At 36.5% G+C, this 20,755-nt stretch overlaps 1 protein-coding gene across 5 annotated transcripts in view; it reads left to right on the top strand.

Annotated features, from left to right (window-relative positions):
• The window catches only part of TAF2 (TAF2 RNA polymerase II, TATA box binding protein (TBP)-associated factor, 150kDa), a 72,815-nt gene that overhangs the window by 15,053 nt on the left and 37,007 nt on the right, over positions 1–20,755 (top strand). For 2 of the 5 annotated variants that reach the window (XM_014533039.1, XM_014533042.1), the window contains 11 exons: positions 656–774; positions 2,274–2,415; positions 3,619–3,850; positions 7,092–7,276; positions 12,119–12,232; positions 13,349–13,448; positions 15,503–15,588; positions 18,011–18,146; positions 19,225–19,379; positions 20,060–20,174; positions 20,519–20,628. In XM_014533039.1, the coding sequence (XP_014388525.1) occupies positions 3,692–3,850; positions 7,092–7,276; positions 12,119–12,232; positions 13,349–13,448; positions 15,503–15,588; positions 18,011–18,146; positions 19,225–19,379; positions 20,060–20,174; positions 20,519–20,628 (1,160 nt within the window). In that variant the 5' untranslated portion in view covers positions 656–774; positions 2,274–2,415; positions 3,619–3,691. The remainder of the gene's footprint in view (positions 1–655; positions 775–2,273; positions 2,416–3,618; positions 3,851–7,091; positions 7,277–12,118; positions 12,233–13,348; positions 13,449–15,502; positions 15,589–18,010; positions 18,147–19,224; positions 19,380–20,059; positions 20,175–20,518; positions 20,629–20,755) is intronic. The other 3 variants (XM_014533043.1, XM_014533041.1, XM_014533040.1) reach the window with 3 other exon arrangements.

Raw genomic sequence — 20,755 nt, 5'->3', positions numbered from 1 at the left:
GGGGATATAACAGTGAACCAGCCCAGAGTTCTCCTTACTCATTAAGCTTACATTGTCATCCACTGGGGAGTGATGAGGAGCAGTATTACATTTTGAGGAATTGATTCCCATCCTCAGGTTTTGTGTATCAAGACCATCAGGTGGTTTGATTTTTTAAAAAATATTGTGCCCTTGACCGGAATTGAATCCAGGACCCTTCAGTCCCCAGGCCAATGCTCTATCCACTGACCCAAACCAGCTGGGCTCTCTCATATGTTTTAATCACTTCAATACCTGTCAGATTATAAGGCCTGTTTAATCTATTCAAATTTTTACCAGATTGATAAAGAATAATTATTTCTTAAATTCTACATATACTGGTATTCTCTACATTTATATCAGGAAAGTGTATTGGCTTTGGCATTCCAAAATTATTGGATAATGTGATAATCATAATCATATAGCATTGGTGAGTGGACTATATGTGTCACTGAATTTGTAGTTCAGTAGTTTTTGTCTTGGTGAGTAGAGTAATAATTACATGGCTAAAAAGCGTTCTTATGAATTATGTAAGACTATATAATGCTTACAAACAAATGCTATCAAATATTTAAGAAAATGCTTGGTGAACTATATGGCGTATTGTTAAAATTCCTTTCTTTTTTTTTACCCCCAGGAGAAATCTCAATTATTTTTCCAATGCTTATGCAGCTGCGGTGAGTGCTGTGGATCCTGATGCAGGAAATGGAGAACTTTGCATTAAGGTTCCATCAGAGTTATGGAAACACGTTGATGGTAAAATACCAAGACGATATTGACTGTGCAATACAATCATGTTAGGTTCAGTGACTAGAACCTTGATATGAAAACAACATCAAAATTATAAATTTAAATAATCACAAGTTGGAATCTTTTTTTTTCCTTAAGGATCACAGGCTAACAGGAAAATAGCAATGAAGGGGTGTGACAGAAATCAACTAATTTCACTGTTGTTTTTAAAGTGAAAGTTATAAAAAAAAATCAGATGACTGGAACAGTTTGTTGAGATTTGAGATTCCACACAATATCAAATCAGTTTAGGATTTTAGCATTTTATAGCAGGAAGAATCCTAAAAAATCATCATTCCTTCCTTTTACAGAAGAGTCATCTGAAGTTGAAAGAGAGTAAGTGACCTGCTGAAGGTCATTAATTAATAGTAGAGTCAAGGCTAGAACATAGGGTTTATAACACCCACTCTGCATACTTTTGAGCATAGTTTTATTTCTAAATTTTTATTTTCTTGAATATATTTATAGCCATTATAATTATTATATATAACTTTTTGCCTATCTTTATTTGGCCTTATAAAAATTAAACATAAGGAAGTAAAAGACATTTTGTTTTGATTTTGCATATTGCTAGTTTTTGTGTGTGTGTGGGATTATTTTGAGGGGAGAGTTTTGCCTAATTTAGGGTACAGACATGGAAAGTCATCATTGTGTGTTCAGAGATTGGGGATAGTGCATATGGTTATAATGTTCTGGGGAAATGAAAAGAAACAACTTTTAAACTTAATATGAAAGCAACACATTCTGTAGAAATCAAGTGAGACAAAAAAAACCACGTAATAAATAATGCATAATGTAAATTCTTGGGTAAGCTTTCCCATCTACCCTACCCTTCACTTCTTCATCTACTCCCAAAGTCAACTATGGTTAACTATCTGTGGGGAAATGTAATAATAGAACAAACTTTTTTTTTTGCCTACTTTTTGTATTTTTTTTTTTAAGTTTTTGCGGGGGGTTTCTATGTATTTTAACTTTTATTAAATTTATTAGGCTGACATTAGTTAATAAAATTACATAGGTTTCAAGTGTACAATTCTATGATACATCATCTGTATGTTGCATTGTATGCCCAGCACCCAGAGTCAAATCTTCCATCACCATATATTTAACCTGAAAAGTATGTCTTCAATTGGATCTAGAAGAGGAGGACTTAAGTGTCCGATGTGGGAGTTGTGAAGTTTTTTCTTTAGGCAGTGTAGCATTGCCAGGAATGTTGACATGAGGACATGGCATAGCCAAAGCTACATTTCCAAGAACACAGCAGTGACTAGAATTGAGTGGAGCCAAGGACACCTGTGAAGGCAGGCTATGGAATTAACCTAGGTGGAGAGATGGTGAAACCTGAACTTGGTTAAGGAGTGTGGTTTTTCATGAGCCTTTTTATGTTCAGTGTAAGTTTGCTCTTATTATAGACCACTAATTTACATATTTATGTATCAATGCATGTGTGTATTTATTTGTTGCAGAATTAAAGGTCCTAAAGATACACATCAATTTTTCTTTGGATCAGCCAAAAGGAGGTCTTCATTTTGTGGTACCCAGTGTAGAGGGAAGTATGGCAGAGAGAGGTGCTCATGTTTTCTCTTGTGGGTATCAGAATTCCACAAGGTAGATTACTCATTCTTATATGTTTTAGTTAATTTCATTTTCAATGTAAATACAATACATGTATTTAGTATAAAATGAGAAGTACCAGCTTGATTCCCCCAATCTCTTCTACCTCTTTCTTGTTCAATTAGTCATTCCTCCTCAATATGTCTTCTCTCTCATTTGTAAGTATATTGTTCTAAAATCATCTCAGTTCTTTTATTTTTTAACTATATATTGAAGTAAACAAAAAATTACACAAGTTGTATATAAAAAGTTCAATAAATTTGCCCAGGTGAACAAACCTATGTAATCCACACTCACATCAAGAAAAAGAACATTACCAGCATCTCAGAGTCTCTTTCCCACCCATTTCCATTCACTGCTTCCCTACCTGATATTCTCCTGCCGAAGGGTAATCACTGTTTTGATTTCTAAAATACCACGATTAATTACACCTGCTTTTGAACTTGATATACATGGAAGCATATGCATTATGCTCTTTATATCTGGCTTTTTTTGTTGAACACTATGATAGTGAGATTTAGTTTGATTGTGTGTAATTGTAGTTCTGTAGTTCACTACATGTTGTTGAAATACTACTTTATGGTATGCATTTTCTTCTGAGATTATTAACTCCTCCAAACCAGGGATGATATCTTATATTTCTTTGTGTTTCAGTGCTACTTACAAACCCTGGCACATAATAAAACCTGACCTGAATTGATAGAAAGTCAACTAGAAATTTATGTATGGCTTTACCAGCACTGTTTGAATTTATACAATGCATCAGATACTCCAAAAAAGCGATTTTCTAACTTGTGAAATAGATTCTGAATATTGTATTTTTAAAAATTTATTATCAGTATTTTTAGTTTTTGGAAATGAGTGCTACATCAAAACTAACTTATATGAATATACAAACGAAATTTATTTTCATTTTTAAAATTGCAAACTAAGAATTGCTTACCTCTTATTAGGGTTTAAACTGAAGGTACCACAAGATACATTTACTTAATATTTCCCGAAAATATTTGGAGACAAGTTTCTGTCTTTAATAAAATTCTTCCACATTACACAGTAAAAAAAAAACCACTTCAGTATTCAAATAGCTAAAGTTTCTTATTGTAGATATTCTATGAATGTAAAAGTAATTTATACGTGGGTAAAGCAATTTAGGTTACACTTTCAACATATTTTTTATACTGTTGATCTTTTTTCTAGATTTTGGTTCCCATGTGTTGACTCATACTCTGAATTATGTACATAGAAATTAGAGTTGACAGTAGATGCTGCGATGGTGGCTGTTTCCAATGGCGATTTGGTGGAGACAGTGTATACCCATGATATGAGGAAGAAGACCTTCCATTACATGCTTACCATTCCAACAGCTGCGTCAAATATCGCCTTGGCCATTGGACCTTTTGAAATACTTGTAGATCCATATATGCATGAGGTATGGCTTCTTGCTCCTTTCTCCCCTTTTGCCCTTTCACTCCTGAGAAAAAGAAGGATATTAATGAAACACTAAGTTTTTCTTAACTCTTCTTTTAACTGTCAAGAATATCATTCTAGAGAAAAGGTTTCCTTGTTTGATATATATTTAATGATGTGAATTCCTTTCAAAATATTGTCATAATAAAATTTCAGATTTTTTCCAACAGAGGTCTTCACATTCAAAAGAGCTTCAACTATATATTGATTAGAGTATATAGGCTAATTTTGGTAACTAATTGTGTGCATTAATAATGTCATCTTTTTGTTTGGCATATGTTTATGAATGTTATAAACATCTCTGGACCTGAAAAATTGCAATTCAAAATTAAAGAGCAAGATTTGGTTCTCACTTCAGTATATAGAGGAAAAGAGAAAAGGATGAGACAGGGTTAGAATTCTGCTCAACAGACTCATGAAGGCTTCTTCCAGTTTTCCCCCACCCCATATTTTGTAACAAATCATTTGTCAATTGAGAGGCCAGATAGTGCTTTTAGGTCTCCCCAAGCATGAGACTGCTTGTAGTTAGAAAGTAATTCACTGGCTATTGATCCTCTGGCTATGGTACACTTTTAAAGTAACATTTGAATGAATCTATTATTTACCAAAATCCAAAATCTATTAGTTCTTTATGTTTTTAATTTTAGTTGTTATTATTTTTAATATAAGGCTTATACTGTGACCATGTATATCTCAACAGCATTTCTTTGAGTTATGTGAGCAAAAATGAGGGCAATTAGAGTTAGACTGTTAGCTCCTTGCTCTGCTCTTGTTTGCTTTCCTGAAATTCACAGCATTTTTGAAATCACGCACATCTCCCACTGGGGATGTGCCCGCAACCCAGGTACATGCCCTTGACCGGAATCGAACCTGGGACCTTTCAGTTCCCAGGCCGATGCTCTATCCACTGAGCCAAACCGGTTTCGGCAATAGTTTTACTTTTAAAAACTGTCTTGACAATGTCTCTTAAAAGCGTATTTGCTGATTAGATTGGCAATGAATTTTATTATCGTTGGTAAATTATCAACTTTAGAATCAACATTTGATTGGTACCTACTTTGTATTTTGGAAGAATTTTTTCCCACGCTGAGACATTGGATGAGAGAAAGGAAAATGACAGTCCGGTATTTTTCTCAAATACTTAGAGCTCATGTCTTAGTCTTTTTATCTCAAATAGTGTGTGTGTGTGTGTGTGTGTGTGTGTGTGTGTGTGTTATTGATTTTAGAGGAAGGGAAAGGGAGAGAGAAACATCAATGATGAGAGAGAATCATTGATTGGCTGCCTCCTGCATGCCCCCTACTGGGAATCGAACCCTGACCTCCTGGTTCAAGGGTTGATGCTCAAATAGTTTTAATTTTTGCCTCAATATCAGTAGATTTGCTATCATGTACATTTGTCTGAAAGTGAATTCTTTTTTTGGTGAGTAGTATTTTTTTGTTTGTGTACCAATAGGAGTGTTGATCAGGATGCAGTTTGGGCCCTGTCCATTAATAATGTATAGATATTCATCCCTCATTATTATGGTAGTCTCTACTCTATTTTTTTATAATGCTATCAGAAGAAGAATTTTTATCACACATTGAAACTTTCCTTACCTCCACATTCCTGCAATAATCAGAACTCGTTAGCATGGCTTTCAAAATCTTCTAAAATTTGACCTTAATATTCCTTTCTAGCTTTTTTCTAATACGTTCCTATTGTGTTTGTTATATTCAATATAGGTAGTTTACTTAGATTTTCCTAATCATACCCTATTTCTGACACTATCTGGAATGTCCTCTTTTCCTCTCCTTACCTATCAGACTTTTGTCCAATTCAAAAAGGTTAGCTTATATTCAGTCTTCTGCCTGAATCATTGCCAGCTCGTTCTATCAAGGGTGATCTCTGTCACTGTTGATGCCATTCATTTGGCACAGAATCATAAATTGAGACAAGATGGAATGTGATATTTGTGTGCCATGTCCAAGGTGTGATGTAGCCTAATAAGGAAATCATAATTTATATTGCAGGCATTTCTTATTTCCTAGCAAGCAATAAGCTCCCTGCAGCTTTCAATATGTAGTTGAGATAGTCAAGGAGGACATTCTATGTGCAGTAAAGATAGTATGATTAACATTGACTATTAATTATTAAGATAATACTATGACATGTCCAATGTTCACTGGGTTGGGTATTTCTGAATTACTGGTAGATCTGTAAGTCTTTGAAATGCACATCTTTTTTGTTTTGTATGCAGGAGAATTTTTTACTTAATTTAAAAACAAAGTTATATTTTCATTGGTTCTAAGCATTTTATAGACTTATAATCCATCATGAATTTGATTTTTAAGTACAGTAAATATTTTATACATATAGTAAAAGTAATCTCTAATTTCACACAAGCATTTTCTTTCAGTACCATGAATTTGTAAAAAAGAAAAAAGGACCTGTATGAACATCTATATATATAAAAGCCTAAGCGACTGTTATGACTGAATGACCAAAATGACTGGTCGACCAGTTGCTATGACATGCACTGACCACCAGGGGGCAGACGCTCAGCACAGCAGCTGCCCCCTGGTGGTTAGTGCGCCCCCACAGCCAACCTCCCACGGCACCTCCCCCTGGCTGGCCAGCCCCCATCTGCCCCTGGTGCTAAACCATTCGTAGAGACGTGCTTCTGGGTCAGGGTTTCATACATAGCAGAGCAGTTCCCTCACTGCAATCTATTGAAAGTCAGCCCTCGACACAAGGGTTTGTCTTGCTCCCGTCCTCTGTCTTCTCTCTTCCCCGGGGGCTGCCTGCTTGCCACGGTGGCGCGGTTGCAAGGGAAGAAGGAGCGGGGGAGGCAGGGAACCACACTGTGGCAGGGTACCGATGGTGACATCAGCATCTGGTGTCTGTTCCTTCCACGTCTGGCAACCATTGCCTCCTCTCCCAACCCGTCGGGGTCTTCGGGCTGGGCTGGGACAGGAAAGCAGGGGTGGGTGGCAGCAGACGCAGCCCCTTTCCCAGGGGGGCCGAGGGCCAGCTCCCTCCTTGGGGCCAGCAGCCAACCTCCCGCAGTCCCTCCCCCCCAGCTGACCAACCTCCCACAGCCCCCCCCCCACTCCGTGCACGAATTCGTGAACCAGGCCTCTAGTTTATCTATAATTGAGATATTTAGGAAATTTAAATATAAAATTAACTTATTTAGGATATTATTTCTTGCTTTTATTTTCAGGTTGCTCATTTTTGTTTACCCCAACTTCTTCCATTGCTTAAACATACCACATCATATCTTCATGAGGTTTTTGAATTTTATGAAGAAATTCTTACATATCGATACCCATACTCCTGCTTTAAGACTGTATTCATCGATGAGGCTTATGTTGAAGTGGCTGCTTATGCTTCTATGAGCATTTTTAGGTTGGTATTTCTTTAAATTTGAAATGGTTATTTATTATATGATCATTTTTAAGATGTGTTTTGTATTTTTTCTTTAAACATGATTGGCTTTGTAGAAAATCTAGTGTTTTTAAAATTAAAGAACGTAAAAAAGCATAAAGAAAACTTTTAGAATAACCCAAAAGACTCATACTGTTTTCATCCAGAATTAACTGATAATAATGTTTACATATATTTTTTTAGTTTCTACAATTTTTAAAAATATTTATTTATTTATTTATTTTTGAATATATTTTTATTGATTTCAGAGAGGAAGGGAGAGGGAGAGAGAGATAGAAACATCAATGATGAGAGAGAATCATTGATTGGCTGCCTCCTGCATTCCCCCTACTGGGGATTGAGCTTGCAACCCAGGCATATACCCTTGACTGGAATCAAATCCGAGACCCTTCAGTCCTCAGGTCGACGCTCTATCCACTGAGCCAAGCTGGCTAGGGAAAAATATATTATTTATTGATTTCAAAGAGGAAGGGAGAGGAATAGAGAGATAGAAACCTCAATGATGAGAGAGAATCATTGATCGGCTGCCTCCTACACGCTCCACACTGGGGATCAAGCCCGCAACCCAGGCATGTGCCCTGACCAGGAATCGAACCCTGAACTCCTGGTTCATAGGTCGATGCTCAACCACTGAGCTGGGAGCTGGGCAGTTTCTACAATTTTTATTGCATGTATGAGAAAAGAATGTATGAGATTTCAATTATAAAAATTCCTTTTATATGAAAAATCACTATTAAAAATATAGAAAGTATAAGCCATGAATAGCATAAAACCAAATGATATTAGAAAACTAGCTTGAAAATTTCTATTAGATATCAGAGGAAAAGGCTAAAGAGATGAGGGAAAGCATAAGAGACAGAGAATATAAGTGATACAACATTTGTATAACAGGAAGATGAAGAGAACAAAAAGAGAAGGAGCAAAAAAGATTCATTCATTCATTCATTCATTACTCTACATATGTTTACTGAGCCCATTATGAGCCAACCACTAATGAACATTTTATATACTCATTTAAAGTTTCTAGTTAAGCCAAAGAAAGACAAAGGCTGTATTTCACTTAGATGTGGAATCTATAACAAAATAAAACTTATGGAAAAAGACATCAGACTTGTGGTTATCAGAGGTGGGGTGGGAAGTGGGGGCATTGGATAAAGGTGGTTAAAAGGTATAAACTTTCTGTTATAAGTATTGGGGATATAATGTATACTTGAAAGTTGTGAAGGTAGTAGATATTAAAAGTTCTTATCACAAGGAAAATAACATTTTTTCTCTCTTTTTTTTCTTGTAACCCTATCTACCAGGTAATAAATGTTAACTAAAGTTATTGTGATAATCATTTTGGAATTATGTAAATCAAGTCATTATGCTATACACTTTAAACTTATACAGTGCTGTATATCAGTTCTATCTCAATAAAACCGAATGAAAAATTTTTTTAAAGATTCTAATTAAAGATTTTGTTTAACTATTTTCTGTAATCTACTACTTCTAAGATCAAAGAAATAATAGAAGAACATTTCTCTGACATGAAGGAAACTGCAAGCCAGCAGATTTAAGGGATAAAATGAATATAAAGGGACTGTACATCTTTATGAAATCTCAAGTTTCAAGGATAAAGGAAAAACATTTCAGTATCTAAATAGGAAGGAAACAAGTTACACACAAAGAAAAAAGTGGACTTTTCCCAAACTTTATTATGTAACTAAATTCTACAATGAAGCAATGCCTATTGAATTTTTAGGAGCAATAATTACAAAGAATTCTGTACATAGTTACGATATTATTCATATACTAGAGGCCCAGTGCACGAAATTCGTGCATGGGGGGGTGGTCCCTCAGCCCGGCCTGCACCCTCTCTAATCTGGGACCCCTCTCACAATCCGGGACCCCTAGCTCCTAACCACTCACCTGCCTGCCTGCCTGATCGCCCCTAACCACTCTGCCTGCCTGACCTGATGCCCCTAACTGCTCCTCTGTTGGCCTGATCGCCCCAACTGCTCCCCTGCCTGCCTGGTTGCCCTTAACCGCCTCCGCCTGCTGGCCTGGTCACCCTTAACCGCCTCTTCCTGCTGGCCTGGTTGCCCCTAACTGCCCTCCCCTGCTGGTCTGGTTACCCCTAACTGCCCACCCCTGTCAGCCTGGTCACCCCTAACCACCTCTGCCTTGGCCCCTGCCACTGTGGCTCTGTCCGGAAGGACGTCCGGAAGATGTCTGGTCTAATTAGCATATAACCCTTTTATTAGTATAGATGGGTTAAGAGAAAGACCTTCTAGACATGTAAGAACTCACATAATCGGCCTGACAGACAATGCCCGCAAAGGTCCATCAGTCAATTGATGAGTCAAAAGGAAGAAACCAAAAATGGAAGAAAGGGTACAAAAGGAACAACCATTAACTATTAAAGAATAGTTAATGCCTATTTATTACCATTGATAAACAAGCCAGTAAAGAATAGTTAATGTCAAAAAAAAAAAAAAAGAACAGTTAATGTCTAAGTCATTTTTTGGAACATAATTATGAAACAAAATGCAAATGTCAGAGGTAATTCTTTAAGAGAAAAAAGTAAATCATAAAATATATAATTATTTGACAAAAATTTAAGATGAAGGAAAGGCAAAGAAGGAAATAAAAGTGTCCTAAATTTCTCAGTTAACTTCAATGCACTTATAGATGTTTAATTCTTGAAAATGGCAGATTTTTTTTCTGGCTTTAAATATTTTGTTTTATTCTATAGGCACATAATCTTGAAATTATTACAGAAGAGGGAATATTTTACATATTTTTTAAAAGTCTTTTCTGCTTATGCAGTTAAAAATCATGTAAGTTATTTTGTGAATAACTAGTGAGAGATTTTTCTTTGCACTATTCAAAATTCATTTATATTTTCAGAAATTATTTTGTAAGAAAAAAGGAAAAGAGAACTTTATTTTCATTTTCTTTCCTTTTGTATTCTCTTTACCTCTCTCCCTTCTCTGTTTCATTCTTTGAAAAGTTTCAAATTTAGAAGTTTTGTGTGTCAAGGTCAATCATTTTACCCTATCTGGACCTAAATTTTCTCATCTCTATAAAGGGGATTGCCCTAGCTCAGTGGTCGGCAAACTGCGGCCCCTTGAGTGTGGCTCTTCCACAAAATACCACGTGCGGGTGCGCAATTACAGTGCGATTGAAACTTTGTGGCCACACTCAAGGGGCCAAAGAGCCGCATGTGGCTCGCGAGCCACAGTTTTCCGACCACTGCCCTAGCTGGTTTGGCTCAGTGGATAGAGTGTTGGCTTGCGGACTAAAGGGTCCTAGTTTCGATTCTGGTCAAGGGCACATGCCCGGGTTGCAGGCTCAGTCTCCAGTGGGGGGCATGCAGGAAACATCCAATCAGTGATTTTCTCTCATCATTGATGTTTCTACCTCTCTCTCCCTCTGTATCAACAAAAATATTAAAAATAAAATAAAAAACAAAAAGGGGATAATAATACTGTCCTTGCATTTTCCAGAGGGTTGTTAGAAGGTTCCTATGGGTCAGTGTATATGAAAGTAAATAATAGAGCACAAAAAATTAATAGTTATTACTTGGAAAATATTACAAGAGCCCTTCATAGGAGGATTAGTTTTTTTATTAACATAATGATGCTTCCCTTCCCTTTACCCCTGCAAAAGGTATATATACTTTTCATGGAACTCATTGGGAAACGTAGTCCTTGCTTTAAGCAAAACATATCAAGATTATGGATTTCAGCTATATTTCGAAAAGATGCGAAAGCTCTTTGGGAGAATATTCTGATTTTTCTCTTTTTTGCCTAACTTCAATTCTATTATTTTAAACTAGAGGCCTGGTACACAAAAATTTGTGCACTCGGGAGGGTCCCTCAACCCGGCCTGTGCACTCTCGCAGTCTGGGACCCCTTGTGGGATGACCACCTGCTGGCTTAGGCCCGCTCCCCGGGGGATCGGGCCTAAGCTGGCAAACAGACATCCCTCTGGCAGCCTGGGAGCCCTCAGGGGATGTCCACTTGCCAGCAGGGAGCAGGTCTAAGCTGCAGTCGGACATCCTTAGCGCTGCTGAGGAGGCGGGAGAGGCTCCCACCACCATTGCTGTACTGGCAGCTGTCAGCCTGGCTTGTGGCTGAGCAGAGCTCCCCCTGTGGGAGCGCACTGACCACCAGGGGGCAGCTCCGGCTGGTTTGCCCTGAAGGGTGTCCCGGATCAGGGTGAGGGTCCCCCTGGGGTGCCTGGCCAGCCTGGGTGAGGGGCTGATGGCTGTTTTCAGGCTGGCCAAGCCCCACAGCAGGGACCCTCACCCCATGAGGGTGTGGCCATCCTGGGTGAGGGGCTGATGGCTGTTTGCAGGCTGGCCAAGCCCCCCAGTGGGGACCCTCATCCCATGAGGGTGTGGCCATCCTGGGTGAGGGGCTGATGGCTGTGTGCAGGCTGGCCATGGCCCCCAGCCACCCAGTGGAGTCTGGCTGGAAGCAGGTATCTGGGATTTATTTATCTTTTATAATTGAAATTTTGTTGCCTTGAGCGGAGGCCACAGCCGGCCAGGGCAGGCGGGAAGCTTGGCTTCCTCCATCGCTGGGACAACCAAGCCTCCTGCTTGCTCCAGCTCCATGGCTGCCGGCCGCCATCTTGGTTGGATTAATTTGCATATAGTTGCTCTGATTGGCTGGTGGGCATTTCTTGGGGCATAGGTGAGGTGTGGTCAATTTGCATGTTTCTCTTTTATTAGATTAGATGTGGGATTATTTTATTTTGACTCAATAATTGTTTTTTTCCTGGTTATAAATATCTGTCTTTTTAAAATTCCAGCACAAATCTATTACACAGTGCCATGATTATCGATGAGACACCTTTGACTAGAAGGTGTTTAGCCCAGTCCTTGGCCCAGCAGTTTTTTGGATGTTTCATATCTAGAATGTCTTGGTGAGTAATTTCAAAGTTTACAATACTGAAAAGAAGAATTGAGAAACTTTGTTTTTATTTTATTTTCTTGCAATGTAAACTCACCTTTGTGCTAACTGCAGTAGTTAAATTTAAAGACAGTATTCTATATGTATATATATTTAAAGAAAAAGAATGAATGTAAATTTCATCCTAAATTTTTGGCCATGAATTCAATATAATTAGTTTTGCAATTTGCGATAAGAATAAGGCAAGAATTTTGATAGCAACAATTTCTTAAACTGAATGAATACTGTAGATAAAGGGACTTGAATGTACAGCGAACTATAGTTAGAATTCTAATGTCAGTGCTCAGTGCAATTGGTAATGTTCAAGATAATGTGTAAGGCAAAATAATGCTCTTCTACTATAGTGATAATGATGTAGGAATTTTCCTGCTGGTGCCTTTCTCTGTGCTAATTTATTTGAATGATGTAAGAGACACCACTTTTTATTTTCTTTTTGATTAAGATGCATTTGAAGAAACACAGGAAACTCCCTTAAGATTGTAATTTATAAGTGACCATTCTGTGCTATAAATATTATTTTTCCCCCCTTGTTGGAGAAGAGAGGGCAGAGGGTAAAGCCTCTTGACTTTCTTAAATTACATAGTTTCACTAAAGAATAGGGCCTGGAACATGGTAAACCAAATGTTTGAATGAACAAATGAATGAATGAATGATATCAATTGCCTTTCCTCTTGAGAAACTAAAAAATTAAGTAATTAAACTTCAGGTCTTGGAATCCCATCGATAATTATGCATGGGTTGCTAATAACTGAATGCGGCTGTTATTTTAGAGGCTGACTGTGTGGACAGAGTTGGGCGAGAGGGAGCAGCACTGCCAGAGAACACACATAGGCACATTGTACTTGAACTAAGACTGTGCAGCAGTCCTGCAGTTAAAGGTGAAGCCAGATATGAAAAGGCACAAGGAATGGTCAAGTAGAACTCAGCTGGCAGTGGAAAAAAACAAATAATTTATTAATAACTTTCATTTTCTTTAAGAAGGCAGAGAAGTAAACACTATACCTGTAATCTTCTGTTTTATCTGAAGAATTTCTATGATTAAAAGTTCATATTTTTACTTTTTGCTTAGGTCTGATGAATGGGTACTGAAGGGAATTTCAGGCTATATTTATGGACTTTGGATGAAAAAAACTTTTGGAGTTAATGAATACCGCCATTGGATTAAAGAGGTAAAAATACCTAGATCCATTATCCACTTAGAAGTCAGTAAGGCATGTTTTCCCGATTTCAAAGTTGCATGTCCTTTATTTTTTATTTTATTTTATTTTTATTGATTTTAGAGAAAAAGAAAGGGAGTTGGAGACCGATAAAGAAATATGGATGAGAGAAACATCCTGTACATCCCCTGCTGGGGATTGAGCCCACAACCTAGGCATGTGCTCTGACCAGGAATCGGCGACCTCCTGGTGCATGGGTCAGTGCTCAACCGTTGAGCCACACTGGCCAGACACATTTCCATTTTTATTTTTTAAAATATATTTTATTGATTTTTTACAGAGAGGAAGGGAGAGGGATAGAGAGTTAGAAACATCGATCAGCTGCCTCCTGCACACTCCCCACTGGGGATGTGCCCAAAACCAAGGTATATGCCCCTGACGGGAATCGAACCTCGGACTCCTGAGTCCACAGGCTTACGCTCTATCCAATGAGCCAAACCAGTTAGGGCCACATTTCCATTTTTAGAAAAATAATTGTAAAATACTTATTGTCATTCAAAAGTCTCTAATTTTCTTCCAGTAAACTGAGAATGACTATAATGGGAAAGACTAATGGTCTATTTTATCCCATTTCCATTATCAGTGTTGGCCTCTAAAGACTTTTTTTCCTAAGGAAGAGAATATTTAAGCTCCTTAAACATCAAGTTAGTTATCAGATATATTCCAAATTCTCATAGTAGTCATTTTTAATGTATCTCGCTGCTTCCTAAATTTGTTTAGACTTAGAGTCCAGGTTCTGGAGTCAGATTGCTTTGCAGTTGGCCTCATACATTTACAAGCTTTGTTACTTTGGTTAATCTTTCCAAGCCTCATCTCTATAAGGAGAATAGTATTAGTATCTACCCCATGGATGGGGAATATGAGACATCATACATGTAATATGCATGGTGCCTTGTACGTAGTAAGTGCTTATTATATGCTGGCTAGCCCTTCAGTGCATTTATGCTCCTGTCATTGTTAGTCTTTTTTCTATAATTTAGATTTGACCCAAAAGACAAAAATCAACTGTACTAGTATTTTGCCTAGCACATTCATGTAAATATACATTTAAATCATATCATGCTTAGCTTATTTCTTCTAAGGTGGAAGAAGATTAGCCTTTAATATCCTTATTAAATAGAGCCCTTCATTTCCCCCCTTTTCTCATTTTATCTATTTTCATCACCCCAACTAGAACTTAAGTAAGCCAAAAGGTAATTGTAAAAGATTTCAGACATTTAGAACTATAGAATAATTCCTGCATCTAGAACTGAAGAGTCCTTTCTTCATTTCAGAAACTAATGAAGGGGAAATGACATGCAGCACTTACCATGTTTTGGGCACAGTTATAAGCATTTTATAAATGTTAACCATCTTAATCTTCCTAACTATGTTATTATCCCCATTTTATAAATGAGGAAACTGAGGCACAGAGAGGTTAAGTTATTTGGCCAAAGTTACACAGCTAGTAAGTAGTAGAGCCAGGATTTAGACCTGGCTTTTAACCATTTCATTATGATTTTTACCACTTCTCTATTCTGCTTGTATATTATTTAACTAGTTATGAATTGCTAGCACAGTTATGTTGTCCTTTTTTCACTTAAGCTTTTATTTTTTTACTTTGATGTATGTCATATTGGAGAAGACAAGGAGTTTTAAAGTGTTGATTCCTGACGTCATTTTATCCCCATTTGTTTTTACTTTCCTAAATTCTCCATCAAAGCCAAATACAGAGAAAGAAAACGTAAGCTTGGAAAACCAGCTAGAAAGGTTGGGAAGAGCCATTAGGAAAGTTACCAGGATACTGGCCAGCTCTAAAGTCACAAAGTAGACAAGGCTTTTAGGTGCTGTCTTTTAGCCAGCGGTATAATTTGCTTTTTTTATAAGAACATAAATTACTTTTCAAATTCATTTAATTTATTTAAGAAATTTACATTCTAATTCTAGGAAATGAGAAATCACAGTTCAATTTTAAATTTATATGTAAAAAAATTTTCACTGGCTCCGATTTTCATATTTTTTTTTAGGAGCTGGACAAAATCGTGGCGTATGAGCTGAAAACTGGTGGAGTTTTACTACATCCCATATTTGGTGGAGGAAAAGAGAAGGATAAGTATGTTTATTGTTCAGATATGATATTATAAAACTTCTTTTATGGGATCACTCTTTAAGGATCATTTGTATGGGTGTTTAGGCCCACACAGACCAAAGGGTAATATTAACAGGTAATAATATTGAGGCCACAAACCCTGGTAACCACATTACTCTTTTCATTACTATTTTTATTACATATGATGGCTACAAATGGATTTAAACATTTAAAACAGACTTAAAAATGTAATGCTTTTCTTTTTTTCCATGTTAATTTTCTACTGCTACTATAGCATACTGCTTTCTTTTTTTTTTTTTTAATATATTTTATTGATTTTTTACAGAGAGAAAGGGAGAGGGATAGAGAGCTAGAAACATGGATGAGAGAGAAACATCAATTCAGCTGCCTCCTGCACACTCCCCACTGAGGACGTGCCCGCAACCAAGGTACATGCCCTTGACCGGAATCGAACCCGGGACCCCTCAGTCCGCAGGCCGACACTCTATCCACGGAGCCAAACCAGTTTGGGCTATAGCATACTGTTTTCGTAGAAGTTTTAAAATAATGGAAACACTAATAATTATTTGAATTGAATTGGATGGGAATTTTTAAATATTTTCACTAACCATAAAGTGAAATTTTACATTTTCTTTAATTATGAATGTAGGCAACAGACAATTATGTGACTTTGCCTACAAGATATTTTCCTGTCACATTATAATAGCTGCTAATTTGAGATATTCTTTGCACTTATAACTCAAAATTACTAGAGTAGACCACTGCTAGATCTTATTATTTAATGCATTGATAAGCTCACTCACATATTGGTATATCATAATTTTTTATATTTTGATCATTTCACTATAATTGGTTTTCTTTATAATTCTGTAAATTTTATTTTGTGCATTTTGAACTCGTTTCTTATATGGGGCCCATAGAATTAACCGAACTGCCCAAGTGCCTGAAAACACAACAAAAGTTAAGAAACTTGAAATTGTATAACCAGGAGCCCTTTTTTGTTATGGTCACTGAGACAAGATTAGGTCAGTGGAAAAGCATAGAAATTTTGAAGTAAGACAAACTTGGATTTTCTTTTTTATCATTGTTGGTGATCTAAGAAAATTTTGCATATTGTTCCAGAGAAAGTGTGTGTGTGTTTTAATGTGTAAAGTGACAGTGATGATTCATAATCTATCTTAACCAGGTTGGTTGTGAAATTATTTGAGATAAATACATACATAGTGCACATTCACTCATTAAGTCTTTGACTTTCTTCTCTTGGCTGCCTGCCATATGGCTGTTTCCCAGTATATAATTAGAGCATTCCCACTGTGTGAAAATACCTTGGTTTTGCCCATTTATTTAGTTCTTGTTGTATGTTTAATTTTAAAAATTTGTATATAAAAGCAGCACATGAATACATTCTCTTTTAAGAAATATAAAACAGGACAGTGTAAAAGTGTGTGGAGTAAAACATAAAGATCCTTTTTAGCCCCCCCTTTTTTTTATCACCCCTCACTCCTACAAAACCTCTCCGTGGAAATATAACCACGATTATAAATTTGCTATATTTTCTTTCAAATATATTTGAAACTTTTATTTTTTTTGCCTTTATTTATGTATATATGACATTTACAAAATTGTATTCAATAATTCTACTAGACTGTACCTTTCTTTTAATTTACTCCTGATCTCTTAAATTTTCACTTAGTCAATCTGGTCTTACTGTCCTCTGGATTTTATATTTTTCTTTTGGAAGATTTTTCCCACCTGGCTGGCATGGCTCAGTGGTTGAGCATCAACCTATGAACCAGGAGGTCACGGTTCGATTCCTGGTCAGGGCATTTACTGGTTTGTAGGCTTGATCCCGTGTGGGGTGTGCAGGAGGCAGCTGATCAATAATTTTCTGTCATCATTGATGTTTCTATCTCTCACTTCCTCTCTGAAATCAGTAAATATATATATATTTGATATATATATGATTTTTTCCACCCCTAAATTATGGAAATAAATGTTTTCCTTTATTTTATTTTAGTACTTTTATAATTGTTTTTGTTTTAGATATGCAGTTCATCTTGAATTTTTAAAAATATTTTTTATTGATTTCAGAGAGGAAGGGAGAAGGAAAGAGAGACAGAAACATCAATGATGAGAGAGAATCATTGATTGGCTGCCTCCTGCATGGGATTGAGCCCATACCCGGGCATGTGCCCTGACCAGGAATCAAACCCTTAGCTCATGGATCATAGGTGGACACTCAACCATGAGCCACACAGGCCGGGCTTAAAATTTTTTTGTGAGTGTATGTATCCTAGTCTTTGTTGCTCTCATACTAAGGTATTCCCAAGAAGTTTTATATTTATTGTCTTGATGTGGCCATGAAATGTACTGTTTACTAAATATTTAAAATTGTTATGTTAAGTAAATCTGTTTATTTGTTTAGTCCGGCATCCCATCTATACTTTTCAATAAAGCATCCACATACGCTGTCTTGGGAGTACTACACTATGTTCCAGTGTAAAGCTCACCTTGTAATGAGATTGATTGAAAATAGGATCAGTATGGAATTTATGCTACAAGTAAGTATTAAACTTAAGAATTGACCAATTATAAAGAAAGATCTGTATAGCTATAATATGAATACTATTCTGTAAATAGGGTCAGGATATCTGGGTTTATGAAGTGGAGTTCTATTAGTTGTTAGCTGTTAGCCCACTTATACCTATGCTTTTTGTTTGTGTTTCCTCAGTATAGAATGGGTATCAATACTTGACACTTAGTGCAGGATTATTGTGAAGATAAAATTAGAATGTGAGGATGAAAGTAAAACCAATTTATACATATGGTTTTGTATAAGCCCCACGGCCTGAGGTTTCCCGGCCTGGTGCTGGGGTGGGGGTGCGGCCTGAGGTCCCCCGTCAAGCCCCGCCGGGCAAGGGGCACAGCCTGAGGTCCCTCACCCTGGCCAGGTGCCATAAAGCCTCAGGTCCCTGCTGTCCGGTCGTGATATTACGGCATCCAGGATAATTTGCATATTCCTCTATTATATAGATAGATAGTAGTTGAGGAAGTAGAAACCAGATGTATTATAATGAGGAAAAAAATGTATTTTTTCCTCACTAATAACATTCTTAGAGGTAAGTAAAAAATAACTTTTTAGTAATCTTTTTAAAAAAACTTTTAAAGTTTGCCCTAAAATTAAGTTTCTTTAATGCTTCTGTTCTTCAGCTTGCCTTTAGAGTAAAGAACACAGGTATTAAATGAAAGGTGGTCCATCAAGAGCCATTTAGCTTTTTGGAGTATTATAAAACCTATTGAGTGTTCTCAACTTCTTAAGTAATGTTTAGTTTCTATGTAAAGCTCATAGCATAACAAATTATAGATATTATATATTATTATAAATCTTAAAAACAATATTCAGTGTTGGCCAAGACATTAAAATTCAATTTTATTTAAAAGAAAAATGGTTTTTATTCTGGCTGTTTAATTCTTTGCATAACTTCTATTGATAGTCTTTAACTAGAATAATTTATAGAGTAAGATGTGAAATTACTGTCTTATATAATTGACTGTAATAAAGTTCTGTTGCAAAGTGGTTTCGTAGATAATTGAAAGCGATGTATATTATGTTACTAAATGATACTTTTATCCTTACAGGTTTTCAATAAACTGCTAAGTTTGGCTAGTACTGCTTCATCTCAGAAGTTCCAGTCCCATATGTGGAGTCAAATGTTGGTTTCCACATTTGGGTTTTTGAAATCCATCTCGAATGTCTCTGGCAAAGACATTCAACCTTTAATAAAGCAGTGGGTGTATCCTTTTAAATAGCAGTTCAACAAGTGGTGGTGGGGGCAGGGGGAGAAGATTGTATGTGTGAGGGGAGGGAGGAAGAAGAGGGATTTGGGGGATGAAAGGAGAGATAAAAACTATATTTCTAAAGAATAGTAAAAATAACCAAGAACTATAAATCATACCTCTCTCTCTCTCTCTCTTTCTCTTTCTCTCTTTCTCTCTCTCTCATACACACATCTGTACTATTTGTAAAATTTGGTTTATTTTGAAGTAGTTTTTAGTGTGAGTACAGCAACAGGCTTGATGGTAGGGGAGGTAAATAATTCAGACAGGCCTCTACAGTTACTTGTAAGATGCAATGTTCTGGTGACTTATGGATGTGGTTAGAAGTTGGCACAACTTGAGTAGTATCTTGGAACTTTTTAGTTTTTACATTTTCTCATTGATTTTATTAGCAACCCAGTAGAGTGGTTTTACTTCTTTCAAAAAACAAATTTCTTAATGTTTCAGAAATTCTGTTTAAATCTGGGGAAACATTTTCCACAAGAATTCTGAATACTTTACCACCTGCTTTACAATGAAGCATGCTCTCAAGCTTTGAACTGGTGGTAATGCATTTGAAAATTATTATTACCACAGTGAATAATTTGTTTAGTACATATTCATTTTAGTATGCAAAAATTCCTTTACAATTCTTCAGAGACCAGAGTGGAGTGGTAAAATTTTATGGAAGTTTTGCATTTAATAGAAAACGAAATGTCTTGGAATTGGAAATAAAACAAGATTATACATCACCTGGAACTCAGAAATATGTGGTAAGTTTTTTTTCTAAAATGAGCTTCTGTATTACTTTCTCCCCAGTTACAATATAGGAAGGACTTTTGAGTGGGGATCTGATTCGAAGTTTCATAATGTGATTTTGTTTACAAAGAATGAAATTGAGCAAAAACCAAGTGTTGCTGAATGGAAGACAGATTACAAATGGAGATTTCAGGGGATACAAATTCTCCCCTCTGGCACTAATTGCTTTTCTTGGTCTTCAGATACACATCTTGGATAGTATTATTTTATATTTTGATACATGTACCTACACATGAAAGAGTACATATTGGTAATTTTCTAGCACTATGTATGAACATTATGTTTCTTTAATTTAAAGGGACCACTTAAAGTGACAGTGCAGGAGTTAGATGGATCCTTCAATCATACATTGCAAATTGAAGAAAACAGCCTTAAACATGATATACCCTGCCATTCCAAAAGCAGAAGGTAGGCATTGAATCATACTTATAAGTTGAAGTTTATAATTAAATTGTAAGTTTCACAGATTAAAATGACAAAATAAAAATCCTAATGTGTACTTATTTTTTAGGTAGAGAACATGTTTAGTATCTTC

The sequence above is a fragment of the Myotis brandtii genome, unplaced genomic scaffold, assembly GCF_000412655.1.
Source record: "Myotis brandtii unplaced genomic scaffold, ASM41265v1 scaffold931, whole genome shotgun sequence".
Classification (NCBI taxonomy): domain Eukaryota; kingdom Metazoa; phylum Chordata; class Mammalia; order Chiroptera; family Vespertilionidae; genus Myotis; species Myotis brandtii.
Note: the sequence above shows the minus strand (reverse complement) of the source record. Positions and strands in the feature narration are given on the sequence as shown.